Below are 25,835 nucleotides of genomic sequence, written 5' to 3' on the forward strand. Positions count from 1 at the left end.
AACTGAATTTTTCAGACTCCTACCACTTGTCTTCATTTCCCCTAGCCTTCCGTGGGACAGTCCACCATTCTCTGCAGAATGCATAGGTTTCCTCATCTCTCTGCATGACTGTTCCATCTCCTCGCCATTCTGTAACTAGTGATTTTTCTTAAAAGCAAATATATCTCATTCCATCATTTACTTGCTTAAACCCTTCAGTGATTCCCAGTTGCTCCTTGGAAATGTAAAAAGCAATTAAAATAATTGAAACTACTTACACCCCTGTCTGTCTCTCTTCCTCTCCAGCAGCCCAGCCAAACAGAATTTCTTTCAGACCATATTTTTTTCTAACTAGCTTTCTCCACCTTCTGAGCTTTTGCACCTGCTCTTCCCTTTGTCTGGACAGTCTTCCTGCTCCTTTTCACTTAGATTGATCTTCTTCATCCTGCTGGTCAGATTACTTCTTCCAGGAAGGTTCCACTCCTCTCTTAAGGCTCTACCCTGTTGGAGTCAGGGAACTGACATTTCTCATGTTTTCACAGTGTGTGTGTCTCCCTACCCACAGGAGTTCTCACTGTAGATCATTTCCTGTTTGGGACTGGAATGTAAATCCCATGACGCTGGGGGTTGTGTGTAGTTCCTTAATGATAGTATCATCACAGATACTATCTGGGAATGAAAAAACATATTTTAAAAATGAATAGTTGCTGTTTATACAAAAATAGGAAACAAAAACCCCAATAACTCAAAATTAATTCTATTAAGGGTAAAACAAATTCGTTTTGAGTGAGGCTATATAACTTTACTAAGAGATTGATTATAGATTGAAATATAGAAGAGTAGACATACTCTTGGAGAAGGCAATGGCACCCCACTCCAGTACTCTTGCCTGGAAAATCCCATGGACGGAGGAGCCTGGTAGGCTGCAGTCCATGGGGTCGCTAAGCATCAGACACGACTGGGTGACTTCACTTTGACTTTTCACTTTCATGCATTGGAGAAGGAAATGGCAACCCGCTCCAGTGTTCTTGCCTGGAGAATCCCAGGGATGGGGGAGCCTGGTGGGCTGCTGTCTCTGGGGTCGCACAGAGTCGGACACGACTGAAGCAACTTGGCAGCAGCAGCAGCAGACATACTCTAGACCAATTTCCTTTTCATATGGATGTGGCAAATTACTGTTTATTAATTAATATGCAACTGACATTACTTATATCTATTGAAATTTTCAAAATGTTTACCCTGACATTTACATCTGATGATCTCAGGTAGCAATAAAATAGCTACTGAAATTCCAACATGGGAGACCACTGGCCATGCCCTGGGCCATGTACCTCTGTTCACTTGCATCCTTCTGAGGGGGACTTCCTTGGGGGTGTCTCTCCCAGCCTCTCAGTTGGATACATTATTAAGAATTACTGTATTAAAATGCATATTTTTTTCTTTTCTTGAAATAATTTTTATGTTTTCTGAGTACCAGGCATAGTATATAATAGGCGATCAATAAAGAGTCTTTGAATGATGGAATTAGTTAATTCTGAGTTATATGTATATATTTTTTTATTTGGCCACTAATAGGCTATTTTATCTGGTTAATAACGCTATTCCTTTATAAAAATTTTATAATCAAGGATATGCTGTGTAGATAGTATCTGTAGTTCAGTTCCAGAAAAATATTTGTTTCTCACTTAGCTTTTGTCGTTTCCTTTGATTAGTGTATTTAAACAATTTGACAATTTAAACAGCTTAAATAATGGACAATTCTCCTTTGAAAGGTTTTGCTGCCAATATAAAATTCCTGGTTCTGTTTACCCAATCTCCCTTGTGTTTTCAAAGTCAATTTAAGAATTTTTACATCATGCCTATTTTTAATCTACCTCAAGACTTTCACAAAAAATAGCTAAAAATTCTAAGTAGGTAAAGTAATAAAATATAAGAAGCATTTTTATAAGAAGATTTTTAGAAAATTACTCTTCTCTAGACATTACACAATTTGGAATTGATTTTTCCTAAATGTTCTATGAAACCATCAGTTTGTGGACTGTGATAAAAGTAGATAATCCTTGCAATTAATTATTATCCTTTTCCGGATTTAGTAACCAGAAATATGATTTATTATAAAAAGATAAACAAAAGTAGAAAGACATTTTGATTTAGGTTTTTGGATTTTATAGATTTTTTTTCTGGATTTCTTGTCTTAACGTTTAGACGGTATTTCACAAGAATTTTTTTCTCTGTTTTGGCACTTTCTTATTCTTGAATTAGGAATAAAATGTGGTTTCATGCTGCTTCTGTAGTAAATTTCTATGTGAAACTTCTAGTGTATTGATTAAAATAGTGCAGAGAATATATCAGATTTGAAAGTTCAATAAAATGCTGGTAAGGAATGTCCAATCTGATGGTATTCCACCCTAATCCACACTCACCTTGACTTTTGATATCCTATTGCATTATTGCAGGTTGTCTTTTCTCAAAATTGCTGTAATATGATTGTACTTCTCCCCCATGAAAAGTTAGAGCTCGCCCATGTCCCCTATGACAAGGTAGAGCTCCCATCCCTTGGATCTGGGGTAACTTTAGTGATTATTTGATCAGAAGAGTATAGCAAAAGGAACATTCTTAGTACTTCCTAGGCTAGTTCGTAAGAACTCGTGAAACTTCCGTGTCTTGAAGCACTTGCTCTTGGGATGTTCTCTGGAGGTACCCACCATGAACTGAGATGCTTCAATACAGCAGCAGTGCTGCTGGCTGAGCCCTCGGGTGTCTGGGTGACCCATCTTGGGAATCAGCCTGGTGGAACATTATGGTGACTCCATGGCAAACTTCCATGTCACCCCACTCTGAGAACTTCCCACTGAGTCCAGAGAACCCATAAAAACATGAGAATAATATCATTGTGTTAAGCAAATAAGTCTGAGGTGCTTTGATATGTGGATAATTGGAACAGTATTCTGTGTATTTTCCCCTTTATTTTTTGTGTTTGTGTTAGTAAATATGTGTCCATATGTGCACGTATTAAGTTGAGCTTTGATTAATCTGGGTTTGAAAAGATAAGATTGTGTATGGCCTCTGGGACTGGAATCCAAGTCAGTTCACAGCTGGGATCCACTTTCAGTGGTGTTATGTTATTATCATGTAATATATTCTTTACCTCCCCAGTAATTTTACAGATATAAAATGAAGCCTAGATAAGCGTGGAAGGCTGTCAGGTTGACTACTGAAAAATAAAGGAGTCATATATAATCTTAGAGGCCAGTTAAGATTTAAATTATGAACCTGCTTAAATAGCATAGGAATCTCAGTAGAAAAGCAAGCCAATACTCTCTAATCATTAGCTGGAAACCTCAGCTTCTTCCACTTTTACTGTGGGTTTGAGGCTGTTTCACTCACTCTCCCAATTCATATATATCAGAGTCTTTTGCCAAGGCCTGTGTTCAGCCTGTAATGGGATTTCCTTAAATCTGTGTTGGCTCTAGGTTTTGGCTTCTAACAGACAACACTGTAATTTGGCCAGCCTGCCAGGAGCAATCTGGGATTGATGGCCCATCTAAAATTCTTAAATGTTTGTGCAAAGTGTTATTTTGGGAAAGCTGAGGTTTTTTCCTGAACAGCTGTGAAATTCTAATACTTCCCTAAATTATTTATAATATTTTTTAGAAAAAAATGCACCATTCATTTTATTTTTAACTTTTGAATTTCAAAAGGAACTTTTCTCAACACACAAATGCCAATTTCTGTAATCTGTATCTACTTGAAGAAAATGCATAATGTGAGAGCCAGGAGTTGAGTTTAATCAGTGTCTTACTGAGGACTATGGCCGGGGAGACAGCATTTCAGGAACCTCTGAGAAACTATCCCAAAGACCTGAGGGCGGAGGTCAGTGTGTATGTGGTGTTGGCAGAGAGGGGCATGAAGTCAATCACACATCTCTGTACAAAGCTGCTGCTGGTCACAAAGAGCAGGTATCATAGTTAATATTTTTAGTGCTTCTCTAAGCATGGAAGATGCAAGAAGCCAGGTTCATGAAAATTTTCTCCTGAAAATATCTGAGGGCCTGTTCTAGCAGTTCCCCTCATTCTTCATCCTCACCCTGACTTCTTTCTTGGGGGTGTTGAAGGTCAGCGGCTACAAGGGCTCAGGGACTAAATTCTTATAGAATACGGTGGCAAGTGACATTCCTTAGTTGGCACCTGAAATTTTAAAATTTGATAAGTTAGAATTTTTAAAGGAAGATAATATTTTAGAATTTTAAGAATTTTTCTTTGAATAACGTATATATTTTCACAGTTTTGCAAAATATAGTCAAATGAATATAAACGAAATTTTTTTAACATGAATTTAAAAGCAGTAAAAAAAGTGAAATAGTTTACACAGGTAATTTTATGACTATTTTCATTTTTTTCTTTAATTAAAATTTCTCTTGAGATGATAGTAATAATAGGTAGTTTTAAAAATGCCATTTAAGTAATTTTAGTGACTCAAGTATAATTTCTTTTTAAATAAATCCTTGTGCTAAGTTGATTCAGTCATGTCAGACCCTGTGAACGCATGGACTGTAGCCCACCATGTGCTATGGAATTTTCCCGGCATGAATACTGGAGTGGGTTGCCTTGCCCTCCTTCAGGGGATCTTCCCGACCCAGGGATCAAACCTGTGACTTTTACATCTCCGGTACTGGCAGGCGAGTTCTTTACCACTGGTGCCACCTTTACATTATTTATTTTAGAAAAGAGTCTCTGTATCTTTTCAGTTGGAAAGCTACTTCTCAAGGAGTTGCTTGAAGTAGAAAAGACAAAAGTATCATTAAACATTGAGTCTGACTCATTCTGACCTCATACCACTCACACCCTGACCTTGGCGTTTCCCATTATTGGGGGTGAGTTTCTGCTTTACCTAGGTCCTGTTTATTTCCGTTTTTCACATTAAAATTCTGACATGACATCTTTCTTAAAAACTTAAAAAATGATTTTCAAATTACGTGACTCTCACAAGTAAATACTGTTGCTGGGCTTGCTTTTCAGAAGTGTGAGGAATCAAAAGAAAGGAAATCCTGTGCCTCATTCCTTTTCTTAAGTGGAGAGAGATTTGCAATGATTGATTTTTAAGGCTTTTTCCTGATATAAACTTCAGTAACGCTCTCAAATAACACAGATGGCTCCCTTCTCTCCATCCACTAGAATAAAGATTCATTTTTAAAAATTAATTAATTTTGGGAGGGGCTATGCTGCTTGGCTTGTGGATCTCAGTTTCCTGACCAGGGATTCAACCTAGGGCCACAGCAGGTAAAGCCTGGAATCCTAACTGCTAGGCTGAGCCTAACCACCATTAAGGGGACTCCTTAGAATAAGGATTCTTTAAAAAAAAAAGTATTTACTTGTTTATTTTTATCTTTGGCTATTTTGCGACGGCTTTCTCTAGTTGTGGCAAGCGGGGGCTACTCTTTTGTTGTGGTGGTGGGCTTCTCATCGCAGTGGCTTCTCTTGTCGCACAGCACAATCTCTATAGGGCTCATGGGCTTCTGGAGTTGTGGCTCGCAGGCTTAGTTGCAAGTGGAATCTTCCCGGACCAGGAATTAAATGAACCCTCCCTCCTGCATTAGCAGGCAGATTCTTAACCCCTGTACCACCAGGGAAGTCCTAAGGGTTTCTGAAGACTGAAAAATCTCTTTCTCAAAACTTTTAAGGCAAGTCCTTACTACATCTATTTATGTGCATCATTTAGGAATTTTTAATTAGATACTCTGGAAGCAGGGGAATGAGGTATTTAATTCTCAGAAGCTTTCCTCTGTGTGTGTGTGTGTGTGTGTATATATATATAATGCTTATGTTTGTCATATTAGAAAGAGAAAATTTGCATTTATTTTGGAATATTCCAAAATATTTAAAAATGTGAATCTTTGGAGTATTTCTCAAAGGAGTAGTAATCTCTTTTGTGTCCTAAATCTGTGGTGTGTACTAAATATAGAACTTGTTTCCTAGGATGCTAGCATTGGTTTTTCTTCTATAAATGACAAAGCTAGGAGACTTAGAGTAGCAGAATTCCTGAGAAACAGTTCTTTCATCTTGCATGTAGAAAAAAATGGTAAAATTATATCAGAACATTAAGAGAAATGAAATGAAAACCTCAGACCAGTATTTTAATATATTGAGGCAAAATAGATGGACAAAACTCCTCTTATTCCCGTCCTGTTTTCGAGTATCATAAAGTTAAGAAGAATGATGTGAAAGCATATTTGAGGTTGGCTTTACTGTTTCCTGGGAATCTACTTGTGCTGAAATACATGTGTTACCATTCAGCTCTTTTCTTTGTATACCCACCTCCATGATTATATTTAAAAATTAAAGAATACCAGTTTCAATATGAACTCTTGTTCTTCAGAATATATTGCTACAACCATGTTGATGAATAATTAGCTTTGTATGGATGGTATTATAAAATGTAGACAGACAAGGTTTTCTCTTGCCTATTTTGAGTGTCTTTTCTGTGACTTTTGAGGTTGCTGCAAACAGTTGGAGTCTGTGAAGAAAGCACATTTTTGACAATACTAATGTACTCAGTTGGAAATAATTTAATTTTTAATCATGAATTCTATTTTTCATAATAGGCAGTGGTAATAGCTTTTATTTTGGGAGATTAAAACCCTGTAAGGGAAGCTGTAACTAAAGAAATCCCAAGAGTATTTTTATGGTTAGATACTATCTAAAGAAAATCAATATTACATTAAGTGGTGTTAAATCTTTTATGCTCCAAGAAAGCACTTTAGTTGTCTATTTAATTAACAGCAAATTCAACAAAACAGTCTGTCTCTGGAGAAATGGTTACCACAAAGACTTAAAAGATTAACATTTGACTTCCTGTGCTTTGGTTTCCCACTTGCTTTGAATTGATAAATTTAAGTAATGTTTTTTTTATTAATACCTCAGTACCATCAATAACTTTATTTAAAGTAAATGTTAAATTAAAAAGGCTTTAGGTAATTAAATTATTTAAATTAAAATGGCTCTACATTTAGGGAGCAGTGCCAGTCCCTGTGTGACTCCTGACCTGAGTTCTGGGCTGTTCTGGCCCATCTCTCACTTTCTTTAGCATCAGTGATGCAGAGAAAGTAAATGGTACCATGGTTACTGCCTCCTGCTGTCTGCTTAGCTGCACATAGAAATGTGCACATATAATATGACTGAAGATGAAAATAGATAAGTGTGAAAGTGATGTGGGCATATTGACCTAAGATACACTGTATTTGAATATTTCATAGAAGAAAAAGTAGAAAAGAATTAAAATGTATATTTCAAGTTAGTGTTTGACTCATTTAAAATTTTTTTCTGTAAAATGAGCCACAATCCAGTACCTGAGCCTGACTACATTAGGAAATTTCTTAAGGAACAAGAACAGCAGTTTAATTTAGCAGCAACAAGCTGAATTTTGACTTTGTGGGAAACAGAGATGTGTATAAAACCCTTCTGGTGATTTCCTTTCTCACCAGATTTTTGCAGCCTCAGCAGAGGGGTGTGAGGGGTCTGGCAGGGTTATGAAGAGCAGGCCTCACGTCTTCCCTTCCCAGGAAAGGATTCCCAGGGGAAGAACTCGTCATAGGAAAACCCGCTGTGTTATTTACCAAGTAAAGTGGCTTGCTGCTGCTGCTGCTGCTAAGTCTCTTCAGTCGTGTCCAACTCTGCATGACCCCATAGATGGCAGCCCATCAGACTCCCCTGTCTCTTCTCCAGGCAAGAACACTGGAGTGGGTTGCCATTTCCTTCTCCAATGCATGAAAGTGAAAAGTGAAAGTGAAGTCGCTCAGTTGTGTCTGACTCAGTGACCCCATGGACTGCAGCCTACCAGGCTCCTCCATCCATGGGATTTACCAGGCAAGAGTACTGGAGTGGGTGCCATTGCCTTCTCTGAAAGTGACTTGAGGCTTCTGTAAACTGACCATCCTCAGCGCCTGCCATGTGGAGTTCCTTTCCCATGGCAACAGCAGCCTCTGGAGGAGTCAGGGCCACTTGATATTTGAGTTAAGAATTGGCCTGGCTTAATTAGAAGAGGTGTAAATTGAGGGAAGAAAACAAGATCTTAGCACTAAGCCGGAATACATTTCAAAAAGAAACCAGGGTCACCAGTTGAGGAGACAAGATGTTCATCCGAGTCAGAATGCCAGTTTCTGAGGCCTCAGCTCTCACCTGTGTTCTGCGTCTTTGGACCCTGGCTTCACTCTGAGGTGTTGCTCCCTTTCATGCACCCAAAGCCACTCTGAACATTGTTGGTGATTTAAACCACGAACTGCTTACAGTCAGGGACTGCGTCGTGCAGATCTGATCTAGCTCTGTACCCTGCCCCCGCCTGCACCGCACACCCTGCGAGACATGCATACACATGCTTTATACAGTGGACATGTGATGCATGTACAATGCACATACAGTGAGTAGATGGGATGAGCATATGGCAGGGGCCAGGCTGCAGTGCCGTGATGGAGTCACCTTGTATCATACTCGCTCCACCTCCTTTCTGATGTCTTACTGGATCCTGTTTCCCTAAACTGGCCCCTTTGAAATGTTCAGAATGCAAACCATCCTTCAGCTTTAGCCCATTTCCAGCACCGCCTTTTCAGATGTGCTCCTTCCCCTCCCCCTACCCCCCCTCCAAGAACACCATGCATGCTAAGCCACTGCAGTCGCGTCTGACTCTTTGTGACCTATGGACTGTAGCCCATCAGGCTCCTCTGTCCATGGGATTCTCCAGGCAAGAATACTGCAGTGGGTTGCCGTGCCCTCCTCCAGGGGATCTTCCCCACCCAGGGATCAAACCTGAATCTCTTCTGTCTCCTGCATTGGCAGGTGGGTTCTTTACCATTAGTGCCAACTGGGATGCCCCCATGAACACCATAACAAATCTTTAATGCAAAATTGTACTTAAGCATCACATTTCTTACTGAAATCAACTCTATTATGAAATTTACAAACCATTTAAATATGAGTTTGAAATCTCTGCATACTGAGTAATACTTATATGTGAAATATATATGAAATATTATTTTTCCCAAACATGTTCTTTATCTTTATTTCTTGTATTTAATCCTAGTTTTAAATGCCTTTTCATTTTAAAATTGTTCTTTTTAAGAGAAAATCTGAAAATTTGATATTTTATTTCTTATTGAAAAGTCATTTTCAAGCTGTAAGTCAGAGGGGAAATAACTCTGAAGACAGATCCAGCTTGCTGCTTTCTGTCAAAAAGACCCCAGCACAGAATCCTGTCCCCATATTCCCCTCTGAATTGGCCCCTTGCAGAGGTGAGAGGAGTCTGTTGGGGTATCAGATGTGCTCCTGAGGCCTTTGGTATTCTGAGATCATTTGCTTTTCTCATTCTCTTTAGCAATAACCACCAGTTGTTGACAGATTACCATTTGATCAGTGAATTCGCTTTTTTATTGTTACAGTAACGAATTACCACATGCCTAAGTGTTTAAAAGAACACAGATTTATTATCCTGTAGTTTCCTAGGTTGGGAGTCTAAAAGGGGTCTCCCTGGATTGCAATGTAGATACTAGCAGGACTGCGGGTGTGGGGGGGTGGTGGCATTTCCTTGCTTATTCAGGTGTTGGCAGAATTCAGCTCCATGTAACCACACATAGACCCGTGGACCAGTTTTCTTACTGGCTGTCACGGGGGGCTGAGTAGGGCCCCAGAGCGCCACCCCCCAAGGCCCTGCGCAGGGTGTCCTGCATCTCAAATCCTGCTTCCTTCTCAGCTTTCATCTCTCCTTGTAACCAGGAAACGTTCTTGGCATCTAAGACTCAGTCACTTATGGGATTAGGCTGGGTCCACCCTGGTAATCCAGGATAATTTTTCCAACTTCCCAACCCCACTTTGCCACATGAGGTAAAGTATCGAAAGAGACTAGGTCTGGAAATCTTTGGGCCAATATTATTTTGCCTACTACACCTGAGTGTGCTAATGTTTTATCCACATCATTTTAGTTATTTCTATTTTATCAGAGGAAATCAAGTGGTAAATTGGCCACATTATCATGAGATGACACTTGTTCAGTCGCTCGGTCGCGTCCGACTCTGCGACTCCATGGACGGCAGCACGCCAGGCTTCCCTGTCCTTCACTATCTCCCAGAGTTTGCTCAAACTCATCTCCATTGATTGGATGATGCCATCCAACCAGCTCATCCTCTGTTGCCTCCTTCTCTTCCTGCCCTCAATCTTTCCCGCATTGGGGTCTTTTCCAGTGAGTCAGCTCTTCACATCAGGTGGCTGAAGTATTGGAGCTTCAGCTTCAGCATCAGTCCTTCCAATGAATGCTCAGGGTTGATTTCCTTTAGGATTGACTGGTTTGATCTCCTTGCAGTCCAAGGGAATCTCAAGAGTCTTCTCCAGTACCAAAGTTCAAAAGCATCAATTCTTTGGCACTCAGCCTTCTTTATGGTTCAACACGCACATCTGTACATGACTACTGAGACGACAGTGGCAAGATTTAAATCCAAGTCTGCTTGATTCTAAAGCCACCTTCCCCGTGACTCCAACACTGTGCTGTGCTGTGTGTGTGTCTACTATATGTGTGTAGCACACACACACACACACACACAAAGAAGTTACGAATGTGCTGAAAAGCCAAGTCAAAAGTATAGTTTGCATCATTTCTTCTGGTGATCTTTAAACAAATCTTTTTTTTTTTTAATATTAGAGGGTGATACTAGATAGTGGGAATTTGGTATGTTCTGAATTAATCACAAAGCTATAAGAACAGAAAATATTTATTTGCAAATTTATTAGTTTTCCAAGACTTCAGTTCTGAAAGGTTCAGTTTCACAGGTTCGCTGTGAGGCTGTACCTTGATTGGAAACTCTGAAGAAATTAGACTGATTTAATTTCCAAAGTGATTTTAATTACTAAAATATTATTTCACAAATGAATATACTAACATTTTCATATGCTTATAATTCTGATATAGTTTTTTGAATGAATAGTTAAGGTTTAGTATTTAGAGAAACAAATGGTAATATGTGATCACTTTAGGAATTCCATACTATTTATCATAACATAAATATACAGCTGCTCAAACTCCTGTAAATATGCATATCTTTGCTTTAGCTCATAACTGTGTTCCTTTTTTCTGCTTCAGGCATCCTTTTATATCCTCCTTGTTTGTTTACCCTTCCTTAAAATATTTCTACTGTAACAATCAAGATGTTTTTCTTTTTTTAAAATCTACTTTATTGAAGTATAGTTGATTCACAATGTGTTAATTTCTGCTGCACAGCAAAGTGATTCTGTTGTACATATATATATGTTCTTTTTCATATTCTTTTTCATTATGGTTTAATCACAGGATATTGAACATAGTTCCCTGTGCTGTTATATAGTAGCACTTTGTTGGTTATCCATTCTGTATATAATAATTTGCATCTGCTAATCCCAAATTCCCCATTCATCTCTCCCCCACTCACTTCCCCCTTGTTAACCACAAATCTGTTCTCTAGGTCTGTTCTGTACGTCTCCATGTCTGTTTTGGTTTTGTAGATAAGTTAGTTTGTGACATAGATTGGATTCCACATTTAAGTGAAATCATATATCTGTCTTTCTGTCTATCTTACTTCAGTTAGTGTGACCATCTCTATGTCCATCCATGTTACTACAAAGGCTGAGTAGTATTCCATTGTACATATGTACCCCATCTTCTTCATTCATTCACACAGATGCTTTTCTTAATTGCATTACCTTAGTTTCAGGCTCTCTGGGTTCTGGCCTTGTCAGGATGCATCCAGGGAAGGGTGTGCCCTGGGAGCATTCATGTGACCTGTCCATCTGCCCCCAGACTCAGCTCTGAGTCTGTCTGCTCTCTCAGCCTGCTCTCCTGAGAGTGACTGCCGCCCAGAAGCAGGATTTACTTATCACTGTGTGCTCTTCCCCGCAGAACCTTGATGCTCTGCACGACCACCTTGCTACCATCTACCCAGGCATGCGGGCACCTTCCTTCCGGTGCACTGATGCAGAGAAGGGCAAAGGACTCATCCTGCACTACTACTCAGAGAGAGAAGGGCTGCAGGATATCGTCATCGGAATCATCAAGACAGTAGCTCAGCAGATACATGGCACTGAAATAGACATGAAGGTAATGGGCAATAAGGGGGGCTCCTCTGAACACAGGTGACATGTGGAGTGTTAGAAAGGCTCCCAATTCGCCCTTGGACATCGCTGTTAGTGGACCTCAGCAGAGGTATAGATTAGCCATAACAGTGGTGACATTGGCGATCTTCTATGCTCGGCCTTGGAATGCATTATACAGGAGAGTTTTCCTTGTGGGAGCAGATTTTTCTTTCCATTTATACATTGCTTAAGGCAATGATAAATTTAATTTGCATTTCCTGAGAGTCGCACTTGCTGGGAAGCAGGAGAATTTGTGACTGGCTTAGCCGTGGCCTTCAGAATACAAAAACCCATGGACACATTCTAAAATAATGTGAAGTATTATTTCACTGTTCATGGCTTCTTTGTGGATTTTTTTGGGAGTCTATCCCTGAAATGTGGTTAGAATATCTCATTTTGTGAGCCAGAAGTTTTGCTTTAAAAAAAAAAAATTAAACTGTTTTGTAAAAGCCCGGCTTTTACATCATACTTGCTTTGTTATTGATAATACCCACTGTTTTGAGTGATGGTTTTAAGGTATTGATACAATAACTGTGCAGTAAAAAGAGCCATTGTTTTTCCATATTTCTGACCCAGAGAGCTGCTCCCAGGCAGCTGTGTTTTGTGTGTCTTCATATTTAAACACAAGAGCCATTTTTTAGTAGCCCTAAATTTGACAAAAGTGGGGAGAGGGGTGCCCTAGTACTGTTTAGTTTTTTCACAAATGGTAACATTTTATTATAGAAAAAGCATCCCAAATATAGGATTTTATAAACACTGGTAGGTGAACAAGTACAACTTTAAACATAAGTACAAAGTAAAAAGGCAAAACGTACCAGCTTTTTGCTTTTTAGAGAAATGTCATGTTCTCCTGCAGAGGTGGTCTCACCAGAGCACAAATGTTACTCCATCTCCTGTAGAGGCTTGGTTCACTTTTTCAACTATGCCCAGTCGAACAGTTTCAAAACGATGGCAAGGAGTGGCATGAATAAATCACTGAGACTGATTCTTAACTTTCTCTTGACTTTTACTTGGAAAAACCTCCCCATCACACTCTGACAATTTAAAGCCCGTGCTCTGTGTTTATTCACAAAAGGACCTCCTGGAATACTAGCCATCCTTCCTGCACTTCCTCCACACTATTTTCATAGACCTGTGTACATTAGTTCAAGATAATACTGGCTGTTACACATCATGCAGTAAATCCAGCTACTTTCTTCTAGCTTCCTTACCTTTTTTTTTTAACTGTCATTCTTTCTTTATGGAAAATCTAATAAGCAGTGTACTTTCCTACATATACAGTTACATTCTAACATGTGTAGGAAGCCCAAACTTTAAGTATAGTATTACACAAATAAAACTTGTAGCATTTAGGTTGATTATATTAGGAAAACATCCTGCATATTTAATCTAGTAACGTTGCATTACATTTCAGTTTTTTTTTTTCCTTTTCTGGAGTTTCTGTTAATTCTGACATGATCCCCAGGTGCATTCTTTGTTTTTCTACTACTAGAAAGTGGGAAATGTGGAACATGATGTTATCAAATCCAGAGACATTTAAAAATTAAAAACTTAGGTAAAGGATTGAAATTCATCCATGATTAGGAATCTCACTGGAAATCAATTAAAATTCAATATGCGTTTCATTTCCAACTTTGGATTCTAACACCAAACTAACACCTCATCTCGAGTGAGGGAGCCTTGTCAAGGGGGTTGTAAACACTGGTCTGCTCTTGGTTTGTTAATTACTTAGCCAAGTCGAGCAAGAAGCAGGTACATAGAAACTTCAGGAAAGAAACATTAACTGGTGCACACTTGGAAACTGCAATTCCCATGGTGATTAGAGTCTTTGCTTGGGAGGTTGACAGCAGAAGCACTCTATATACAATTCAAGTTTTTACTTAGTCGTGGTAATCACTTAGAGATACTTTATACAATATGGGTTGTTCATTGATTCAAGTACTCCAAAATAGATGTCTGAAATATTTGTATTTGGTATTTATATTTGGTGTAAATAGTTTTTTCAAGGGCAATGTTTTAATTTCCTGAGGTATTCTTTTTTTAATTAATTTATTTTTTATTGAAGGGTAATTGCTTTACAGAATTTTGCTGTTTTCTGTCAAACTTCAACATGAATCAGCCATAGGTATACATATATCCTCTCCCTTTTGAAACTCCCTCCCTTCTCCCTCCCCATCCCAACCCTCTAGGTTGATACAGAGCCCCTGTTTGAGTTTCCTGAGCCATACAGCAAATTCCCATTGGCTATCTATTTTACATATGGTAATGCAAGTTTCCATGTTACTCTTTCCATACACCTCACTCTCTCCTCCCCTCTCCCCATGTCCATAAGTCTATTCCCTATGTATGTTTCTCCCATGGTTGCCCTGTAAATAAATTCTTTAGTACCATCTTACTAGATTCCGTATATATGTGTTAGAATATGGTATTTATCTTTCTCTTTCTGACTCACTTCACTCGGTATAATAGGTTCTAGGTTCATCCACCATCCTGAGGTATGCTTAAGTCTGTAAGTCTCATAAGTCTGGAGCTACCAGATAATTGAACTACTTAAGAAATAGTAGACCATGTCATGAAGTGATAAATGAAGGAGAGGTTACAAATATAATCAGAAAAGCTGTCTTGCAAATTTAAGCAAAGCAGAAGAGTAGAATTGAGGAATTCGTAAACTTGGCTTGCGTATAATTCAGTTCTTCTAGCTGAAATGGAAAGAGTAAAACATCAAAATTTTTAGATTGCTTTGTGTTGCCTTGGAGACTTTAGGGAACGAGTCTTCTTGAGGCAAAATTTTCCCATCGTAAATGAGAATACTGATCTTTAACCAGTGTAGATTGGTGTGGAAGTTTTGATAGTAATACCCTGATTTCACCGTGAAACAGTATGTGGGAATATGTATACCAGAGTCCATATTAATTGCTATTTGTTCCTCAGTGTCAGAGTTCGGTGCAGTGAACTAAGGAAAAAGGGGGAAAGGAGCAGTGCTTTGCCCTTACTTAGCTGCAACTGAAGAAATACTCTCCCAACTGCTTCCCATTTTGATCTGGCTGCAACTCGAGATATGTTTTTCCCTTTTTAAGAGGACATGTTGGCTGCGGTTTCTTAAACTCAAAAGAAAAAATTTTTTTATACGTTAAGCATGTATTTGCTTGAAAATAATATTTAGAAATGTAGTTTTTAAAAATCAAATTATATTTACTTTATTGAATTTGTTGATACTTTACTCGTTTGAGCCACAGATCTTATTTGCAAAATTGGTTCACCATTGCAAATTTACTTCAGAGTTGATTTCAATGCTACTTTAAAGATATATGTTTGGAACTATATACTGGTGTTCAAGTTTATAATCACAAGTACCAAATACAGTATTTGAATGTTTCGGTTCAGTTCAGTTCAGTTGCTCAGTCGTGTCCGACTCTTTGTGACCCCATGAATCACAGCATGCCAGGCCTCCCTGTCCATCACCAACTCCCAGAGTTCACTCAGACTCACGTCCATCAAGTCAGTGATGCCATCCAGCCATCTCATCCTCTGTCGTCCCCTTCTCCTCCTGCCCCCAATCCCTGCCAGCATCAGAGTCTTTTCCAATGAGTCAACTCTGCATGAGATGGCCAAAGTACTGGAGTTTCAGCTTCCAAAGAAATCCCAGGGCTGATCTCCTTCAGAATGGACTGGTTGGATCTCCTTGCAGTCCAAGGGACTCTCAAGAGTCTTCTCCAACACCACAGTTCAAAAGCATCAATTCTTCAGCGCTCAGCTTTCTTCACAGTCCAACTCTCACACCCATACATGACCACTGGGAAAACCATAGTCTTGACTAGATGGACCTTTGTTGGCAAAGTAATGTCTCTGCTTTTCAATATGCTATCTAGACTGGTCATAACTTTTCTTCCAAGGAGTAAGCGTCTTTTAATTTCATGGCTACAGTCACCATCTGCAGTGATTTTGGAGCCCAAAGAAATAAAGTCTGACACTGTTTCCACTGTTCCCCCATTTATTTCCCATGAAGTGATGGGACCAAATGCCATGATCTTAGTTTTCTGAATGTTGAGTTTTAAGCCAATTTTTTCACTCTCCTCTTTCACTCTCATTAAGAGGCTTTTTAGTTCCTCTTCACTTTCTGCCATAAGGGTGGTGTCATCTGCATATCTGAGGTGACTGAGATTTCTCCCGGCAATCTTGATTCCAGCTTGTGCTTCTTCCAGCCCAGCATTTCTCATGATGTATTCTGCATAGAAGTTAAATAAGCAGGGTGCCAATATACAGCCTTGCTGTACTCCTTTTCCTATTCAGAACCAGTCTGTTATTCCATGTCCAGTTCTAACTGTTGCTTCCTGACCTGCATACAGGTTTCTCAAAAGGCAGGTCATGTGGTCTGGTATTCCTATATCTTTCAGAATTTTCCACAGTTTATTGTGATCCACAAAGTCAAAGGCTTTGGCATAGTCAATAAAGCAGAAATAGATGTTTTTCTGAAACTCTTGCTTTTTCGATGATCCAGCAGATGTTGGCAATTTGGTCTCTGGTTTCTCTGCCTTTTCTAAAACCAGCTTGAACATCTGGAAGTTCACAGTTCATGTATTGCTGAAGCCTGGCTTGGAGAATTTTGAGCATTACTTTACTAGCATGTGAGATGAGTGCAATTGTGCGGTAGTTTGAGCATTCTTTGGCATTGCCTTTCTTTGGGATTGGAATGAAAACTGACCTTTTCCAGTCCTGTGGCCACTGCTCAGTTTTCCAAATTTGCTGGCATATTGAGTGTAGCACTTTCATAACATCATCTTTCAGGATTTGAAATAGCTCAACTGGAATTCTTTCACCTCCACTAGCTTTGTTTGTAGTGATGCTTTCTAAGGCCCACTTGACTTCACATTCCGGGATGTCTGGCTCTAGGTGAGTGATCATACCATCATGATTATCTGGGTCGTGAAGATCTTTTTTGTACAGTTCTTCTGTGTATTCTTGCCATCTCTTCTTAATATCTTCTGCTTCTGTTAGGTGCATACCATTTCTGTCCTTTATCGAGCCCATCTTTGCATGAAATGTTCCCTTGGTATCTCTAAGTTTCTTGAAGAGATCTCTAGTCTTTCCCATTCTGTTGTTTTCCTCTATTTGTTTGCATTGATCACTGAGGAAGGCTTTCTTACCTCTTCTTGCTATTCTTTGGACCTCTGCATTCAGATGCTTATATCTTTCCTTTTCTCCTTTGCCTTTCGCTTCTCTTCTTTTCACAGCTATTTGTAAGGCCTCCCCAGACAGCCATTTTGCTTTTTTGCATTTCTTTTCTATGGGAATAGTCTTGATCCCTGTCTCCTGTACAATGTCACAAACCTCATTCCATAGTTCATCAGGCACTCTATCTATCAGATCTAGGCCCTTAAATCTATTTCTCACTTCCACTGTATAATCATAAGGGATTTGATTTAGGTCATACCTGAATGGTCTAGTGGTTTTCCCTACTTTCTTCAATTTAAGTCTGAATTTAGCAATAAGGAGTTCGTGGTCTGAGCCACAGTCAGCTCCTGGTCTTGTTTTTGCTGACTGTATAGAGCTTCTCCATCTTTGGCTGCAAAGAATATAATCAATCTGATTTCGGTGTTGACCATCTGGTGATGTCCATGTATAGAGCAATCCCATTACTTTCCTGATAAAGAAACACACACTCACACAACACACACACACAGTCTTACATATCAATGTATACAATTAAAAGTTTTTGGTGGTTATAATATTTATAATATCTTTTCTTGCTATGATGTTATTAGAATATGATGTTAATAGAATACAGCATGCAATTTAACTCAGCAATTCTAAAATTGCTCATGAATATAAATATCATGCAAGTGTATGTTCCTTGGTTTTTGTCTTGTCACAACAAAGATTTGGGGTGACGACCATTAAAGCCCCCTCGGTGTGTCAAAGCTCTTGGGTCTTGGACAGACCATGTTATGGCTCTCAGGTCCTAACAGACCATCTTACAGCTCTATTTTATTTAGAAGACAGCAGGAAATCCATCTTTGAGGCGTGAGGGCACATCGATCCAAAGATGCAAAGAGAAGAGCACCCCAGCGCGCAGGAGAGAGAGTGAGAGCTCTTTGGCTCCTCTTTTTACATGTTTCTTTCTCCCCCCTGGGCCTGCCCTATGCAAATTGGGCTTAGTCAGGAGTGCTGTTCTGCCTGAAGTCCTCACTCTGGTCCACGGACCTCCCTTTGACCTTCTTCTGTTCTATTTTCGCGGGCTTTTCTCTTCCTTGTCTTTTAGACACTGCCATTTTGGACTCCTTTTCCCTATTCTAACTACCTAACATTCCCCCTCAAGAGATGGGAGGCCCAATTCTTTGGGAATAGGGGCATCGAGGTCTCTCTGGCTACTTCCTGCTGAACTGGGATGGCGAGGGGTATTGGGCCTCCCCCTCTTGCTAGTCTTATGCCTCAGAGTCCTTATAGCGGTGTCCATCTAAGGGTGAGTGAGAGTTTCCGTAGTCGGCTGTAGTTTTATTTCTTTGTTAAACTGGTGCTGCATGTTGTAGCTTGTTGACCTTAACTGGAGGTCTTCTGGAATATGAGACTGAGCTGTGTGAGCTTTCTGCTGAGTTCATTTTTCGCTGTCCCAGTTTCCAACATTATGGGCTTTCCCCTGCGCTGGGTTTTCTTTACATTCTGCTTCTACCGCTGGAGCTTCACTGAGTTGGGCTCCTGCTGTGCTTGGCTTCTTCTGCGCGGAGGTTGTTTCAGCCAGGTTAAATCTGAGTCACGGCACCATAGATGTCACGTGAGTGTATGCTCCTCGGTTTTTGTCTCGTCACAACAAAGATTTGTAGTGATGGACATTAAAGCCCCACTTGGTGTGTCACAGCTCTCGGGTCTTGGACAGACCGTGTTATAGCTCTCAGGTCTCAAACGGACCCTGTTATAGCTCTTAGACAAATCAGTGTTACAGCTCTATTTTATTTAGAAGATAGCAGGAAATCCATCTTCGTGAGGGCACATGGATCCAAAGACGTGAAGAGAAGAGCACCCCAGCACGCAGGAGAGAGAGAGAGCGTTATTTTTTAAATAAGAGAGTTTCACTCATAATCAGGATTACTCCCATAAAATAACCTTATAGACTTAGAATTAAATCAAAGAATATAATTTGAGGAGGGGGATTTTTATGCATATTGTCAATCTATCCTTCAGAAAGATTAATCAAACTACCCTTCCATTAGTGATATATGAAATGATTCTTTTTTTCTGTGTCCTACCTAATATGGCACTGCAGTTTTATATACTTGCCAGTTGATAGATAAAAAAGACATCACATATATTTTAAGATATGTATTTCTATCATTTAGTTTTCCTCTGTTTCCACACAGCATTTTTTATCATATTAAACAGTACTGTTCTGTCTGATGTGTACATCGTTTACCGTATGTGTGTGCCTGGCTTGAGGGGACACTGAGCCTATGGGGACGGGGGTGCTTTACTCCAGATTCTACCGAAGATGCTGCATGGACCACTAGGGGACTCGTACCAGATTTGCAGTTTTACTGTGAATAATTATTGTCTTCAAATTTTCTAAGTCAGTATCCAAAAATAGTTTTCTGTATTAGGCATATATAGTATTTGCATATTTTAAATCTTTAAAATTAACCTTCTAAATGTGGTTTTCATTACCAATTTCTTAGGTATTTAAATATTGTAACCAAATGGAAATGCCAGACAGTTAACACCATTTATCTCTTTGGCATCCAGGTTATTCAACAAAGAAATGAAGAATGTGATCATACTCAATTTTTGATTGAAGAAAAAGAGTCAAAAGAAGAGGATTTTTATGAAGATCTTGACAGATTTGAAGAAAACGGTACCCAGGAATCACGCATCAGCCCGTATACGTTCTGCAAAGCCTTTCCCTTTCACATCATATTTGACAGGGATCTTGTGGTCACTCAGTGTGGCAACGCCATCTACAGAGTCCTTCCCCAGGTAAAGGAGATTGCATTCCCTGGGAGCCTGAGATGAAAGGCCACAGAAATGCTACTGTTATACATGGCCACTGATTCACTTAACCTTTGTTTATCTGTCAGGGAACATGGAGCACTTGGTACATCACAGAAGTATTGTAACTGTAAACTCAGTATGTTTGAGCATACTGCAAGTTTGCCTGGGACAGCTACTTTTTTTCTCTCTCTTTTAATCACAAGAGCAGTGGGGGAGTTTTGCAGGAATAGTGGTCTTATTTTCATGAGAAAATGACTTTCCAGTAACAATCGGCTTTCACTTAATTTATTCATCATTGAGCAAATAGTCACTGTTTATCTGCTGTGTGAAAATAATGTTCAAAATCAATTGACACTTTTAGGCAAAAGAAAGGAATTTAAAATACACCAAAGTGCTAATTAAGTGCCCTTTTCTTTTCATCTGCATTTTAGCTCCAGCCTGGGAACTGCAGCCTCCTGTCTGTCTTCTCCCTGGTCCGTCCTCACATTGACATCAGTTTCCATGGAATCCTCTCACACATCAATACAGTCTTCGTGTTGAGAAGCAAGGTAATCAAGATGTTATTTCACTCAATATGAGGAAGTAAGGTTTGTTACAGGTTAGAAATGTTCCACAGGGATAATTAGCTACAAAAACATTCTGTGAGATTCAGAAGGTGTAGAGAGAGCAAAACCAGACCCCGAAGGGAGTCCTGTTTGAAAAGCAATGGTGCTAAATTGGGGGTTGTCGAGGAGCAGTAGGATTCTAGTCATGGATTAAAATGAACAGAAGTGAATTTTGAAAATGCCTTGCCTGGGTGGGCCAGTCACACATGAGTGAACCAGTCATGCTTAGTTGCTCAGTTGTATCCATCTGTTTGTGACCCCAGTGGACAGTAGCCTGCTGGGCTCCTCAATGGGACTTTTCAGACAAGAACAGTGGAGTGGGTTGCTATGTCCTTCTCCAGGGGATCTTCCTAACCCAGTGATCAAACCCAGGTCTCCCACATTGCAGACTGATTCTTTACCATCTGCTCCATGGAAAATCAGAAATGAGAGTCACAGAAGCTTTCCACAAGGATGTCAAAGTAGCAAAGCTCCTATCTTCGTGGGTTCAGTTTGCATTTCTGCAGTGATGTCAGGTTGTCTGGTTGTTACCTGGCCGACTCTGGTGAAAGGCCTCTTCTGTTCTGCCTGGGTTCCTGTTCTCCCTTATGGTTTGGTGGGAATGAGGTCCCTGTGCCCTTCTTGGGAGAGATGCACGTGTTGACTGTGTGTCTTGCCTTTTCCAGGAAGGGTTGTTGGATGTAGAGAAATCAGAGTGTGAGGATGAGCTGACGGGCACTGAAATCAGCTGCTTACGGCTCAAGGGTCAGATGATCTACTTGCCTGAAGCAGACAGCATACTTTTCCTGTGCTCACCAAGGTAATCACTTTTAGATGAATTATAATGGATATAAGCACCCATCTTTTGCTAAAAGGAAATTCAGTAACATTTTATTCAATTGTTTCTACAAAGTATACTTAGATTTTACAACTCTTCTTAGACAAGGAGAATTATCCTTATTCTCTCTATAACAAGGATAAATTCTTTGAACTTGTATAGTAACTCAGAAGAAATCATGTATTCTCTTTTATTTGCCACATCTGAATCAATCTGTTGAGTGTCTATGCCTTTAGGTCAGAGGATATGTAATCTGAAGTTGGCTAATTCTGTAGTTTTGTACCTTCCAGAGAGGCATCATGGAGAAAACAAGTCTACAAAGATTTATTAATAATACAATGGCATAAATACACAGGTGTATTTGGCACCAAGAAATTACTTTTCTAATGATTTCTGGATTTAAACTATTTTATGTTAAAAACATTTTTTCTACTTTAACTGAGATACACTATGCACGATGCAGTATTAAGTTAAAATTTATGTGAATTATGTAACATAGTAAACATCAGAGGGAAGTACAACTGTAGGCTGGTATTTTTATAGTTTGACAAAGCACTTTTCTAAAAGATGTGTGGGAATTCAGAGTAAGTAATGTGTGTTTAAATTTATGTTAGAACAGTAGAAATAGATAATTACAAAATTTGTTTTTAGGTAATATTTTGTACATTTTAAATTTGTATAGCCAAAATGTATGCATATTATTTAGTAACAGTTGACAAAGCATGTTTTGGAGGGCTATTGATCAAAAATTTGTTTATTTTATTTTTTTAATTTTATTTTATTTTTAAACTTTACAATATTGTATTGGTTTTGCCAAATATCGAAATGAATCCACCACAGGAGGTGTTCCCCATCCTGAACCCTCCTCCCTCCTCCCTCCCCATACCATCCCTCTGGGTCGTCCCAGTGCACCAGCCCCAAGCATCCAGTATCGTGCATCGAACCTGGACTGGCGACTCGTTTCATATATGATACTATACGTATTTCAATGCCATTCTCCCAAATCATCCCACCCTCTCCCTCTCCCACAGAGTCCAAAAGACTGTTCTATACATCAGTGTCTCTTTTGCTGTCTCGTATACAAGGTTATTGTTACCATCTTTCTAAATTCCATATATATGCGTTAGTATATTGTATTGGTGTTTTTCTTTCTGGCTTACTTCACTCTGTATAATAGGCTCCAGTTTCATCCATCTCATTAGAACTGATTCAAATGTATTCTTTTTAATGGCTGAGTAATACTCCATTGTGTATATGTACCACAGCTGTCTTATCCATTCATCTGCTGATGGACATCTAGGTTGCTTCCATGTCCTGGCTATTATAAACAGTGCTGCGATGAACATTGGGGTACACGTGTCTCTTTCAATTCTGGTTTCCTCAGTGTGTATGCCCAGCAGTGGGATTGCTGGATCATAAGGCAGTTCTATTTCCAGTTTTTTAAGGAATCTCCACACTCTTCTCCATAGTGGCTGTACTAGTTTCCATTCCCACCAACAGTGTAAGAGGATTCCCTTTTCTCCACACCCTCTCCAGCATTTATTGCTTGTAGACTTTTGGATAGCAGCCATTCTGACTGGCGTGAAATGGTACCTCATAGTGGTTTTGATTTGCATTTCTCTGATAATGAGTGATGTTGAGCATCTTTTCATGTGTTTGTTAGCCATCTGTATGTCTTCTTTGGAGAAATGTCTATTTAGTCCTTTGGCCCATTTTTTGATTGGGTCATTTATTTTTCTGGAATTGAGCTGTAGGAGTTGCTTGTATATTTTTGAGATTAGTTGTTTGTCAGTTGCTTCATTTGCTATTATTTTCTCCCATTCTAAAGGCTGTCTTTTCACCTTGCTTATAGTTTCCTTTGTTGTGCAGAAGCTTTTAAGGTTAATTAGGTCCCATTTGTTTATTTTTGCTTTTATTTCCAATATTCTGGGAGGTGGGTCATAGAGGATCCTGCTGTGATGTATGTCAGAGAGTGTTTTGCCTATGTTCTCTAGGAGTTTTATAGTTTCTGGTCTTACGTTTAGATCTTTAATCCATTTTGAGCTTATTTTTGTGTATGGTGTTAGAAAGTGCTCTAGTTTCATTCTTTTACAAGTGGTCCACCAGTTTTCCCAGCACCACTTGTTAAAGAGATTGTCTTTCCTCCATTTTATATTCTTGCCTCCTTTGTCAAAGATAAGGTGTCCATATGTGCATGGATTTATCTCTGGGCTTTCTATTTTGTTCCATTGATCTATATTTCTGTCTTTGTGCCAGTACCATACTGTCTTGATGACTGTGGCTTTGTAGTAGAGCCTGAAGTCAGGCAGGTTGATTCCTCCAGTTCCATTCTTCTTTCTCAAGATAGCTTTGGCTATTCGAGGTTTTTTGTATTTCCATACAAATTGTGAAATTATTTGTTCTAGCTCTGTGAAGAATACCGTTGGTAGCTTGATAGGGATTGCATTGAATCTATAAATTGCTTTGGGTAGTATACTCATTTTCACTATATTGATTCTTCCAATCCATGAGCATGGTATATTTCTCCATCTATTAGTGTCCTCTTTGATTTCTTTCACCAGTGTTTTATAGTTTTCTATATATAGGTCTTTATTTCTTTAGGTAGATATATTCCTAAGTATTTTATTCTTTCCGTTGCAATGGTGAATGGAATTGTTTCCTTAATTTCTCTTTCTGTTTTCTCATTATTAGTGTATAGGAATGCAAGGGATTTCTGTGTGTTGATTTTATATCCTGCAACTTTACTATAGTCATTGATTAGTTCTAGTAATTTTCTGGTGGAGTCTTTAGGGTTTTCTATGTAGAGGATCATATCATCTGCAAACAGTGAGAGTTTTACTTCTTCTTTTCCAATTTGGATTCCTTTTATTTCTTTTTCTGCTCTGATTGCTGTGGCCAAAACTTTCAAAACTATGTTGAATAGTAATGGTGAAAATGGGCACCCTTGTCTTGTTCCTGACTTTAGAGGAAATGCTTTCAATTTTTCACCATTGAGGATAATGTTTGCTGTGGGTTTGTCATATATAGCTTTGATTATGTTGAGGTATGTTCCTTCTATTCCTGCTTTCTGGAGAGTTTTGATCATAAATGGATGTTGAATTTTGTCAAAGGCTTTCTCTGCATCTATTGAGATAATCATATGGTTTTTATTTTTCAATTTGTTAATGTGGTGTATTACATTGATTGATTTGAGGATATTGAAGAATCCTTGCATCCCTGGGATAAAACCCACTTGGTCATGGTGTATGATCTTTTTAATGTGTTGTTGGATTCTGATTGCTAGAATTTTGTTAAGGATTTTTGCATCTATGTTCATCAGTGATATTGGCCTGTAGTTTTCTTTTTTTGTGGCATCTTTGTCAGGTCTTGGTATTAGGGTGATGGTGGCCTCATAGAATGAGTTTGGAAGTTTACCTTCCTCTGCAATTTTCTGGAAGAGTTTGAGCAGGATAGGTGTTAGCTCTTCTCTAAATTTTTGGTAGAATTCAGCTGTGAAGCCATCTGGACCTGGGCTTTTGTTTGCTGGAAGATTTTTGATTACAGTTTCAATTTCCGTGCTTGTGATGGGTCTGTTAAGATTTTCTATTTCTTCCTGGTTGAGTTTTGGAAAGTTGTACTTTTCTAAGAATTTGTCCATTTCTTCCACGTTGTCCATTTTATTGGCATATAATTGTTGATAGTAGTCTCTTATGATCCTTTGTATTTCTGTGTTGTCTGTTGTGATCTCTCCATTTTCATTTCTAATTTTATTGATTTGATTTTTCTCCCTTTGTTTCTTGATGAGTCTGGCTAATGGTTTGTCAATTTTATTTATCCTTTCAAAGAACCAGCTTTTGGCTTTGTTGATTTTTTGCTATCGTCTCTTTTGTTTCTTTTGCATTTATTTCTGCCCTAATTTTTGAGATTTCTTTCCTTCTACTAACCCTGGGGTTCTTCATTTCTTCCTTTTCTAGTTGCTTTAGGTGCAGAGTTAGGTTATTTATTTGACTTTTTTCTTGTTTCTTGAGGTATGCCTATATTGCTATGAACTTTCCCCTTAGGACTGCTTTTACCGTGTCCCACAGGTTTTGGGTTGTTGTGTTTTCATTTTCATTCGTTTCTATGCAAATTTTGATTTCTTTTTTGATTTCTTCTGTGATTTGTTGGTTATTCAGCAGCGTGTTGTTCAGCCTCCATATGTTGATCAAAAATTTAAAGTCCAAATAATCACTTTTCACTTGACAATATTGTTTCAAAATTTCTGAAAAAATTAATGGATTTTGTAACAGCCTTCTTTAAATTTTTAATAATTATAAATATATTAATATAATATAA

At 38.9% G+C, this 25,835-nt stretch overlaps 1 protein-coding gene across 2 annotated transcripts in view; it reads left to right on the forward strand.

The window, feature by feature from the left end:
- Positions 1-25,835, forward strand: part of GUCY1B1 (guanylate cyclase 1 soluble subunit beta 1) — a 63,327-nt gene that overhangs the window by 25,866 nt on the left and 11,626 nt on the right. For both annotated transcript variants that reach the window (XM_044930376.2, XM_025267961.3), the window contains exons 5-8: positions 11,890-12,087; positions 19,854-20,084; positions 20,531-20,647; positions 21,370-21,503. In XM_044930376.2, the coding sequence (XP_044786311.1) occupies positions 11,890-12,087; positions 19,854-20,084; positions 20,531-20,647; positions 21,370-21,503 (680 nt within the window). The remainder of the gene's footprint in view (positions 1-11,889; positions 12,088-19,853; positions 20,085-20,530; positions 20,648-21,369; positions 21,504-25,835) is intronic.

This window comes from Bubalus bubalis, chromosome 17 (genome assembly GCF_019923935.1).
Source record: "Bubalus bubalis isolate 160015118507 breed Murrah chromosome 17, NDDB_SH_1, whole genome shotgun sequence".
Lineage (NCBI taxonomy): Eukaryota > Metazoa > Chordata > Mammalia > Artiodactyla > Bovidae > Bubalus > Bubalus bubalis.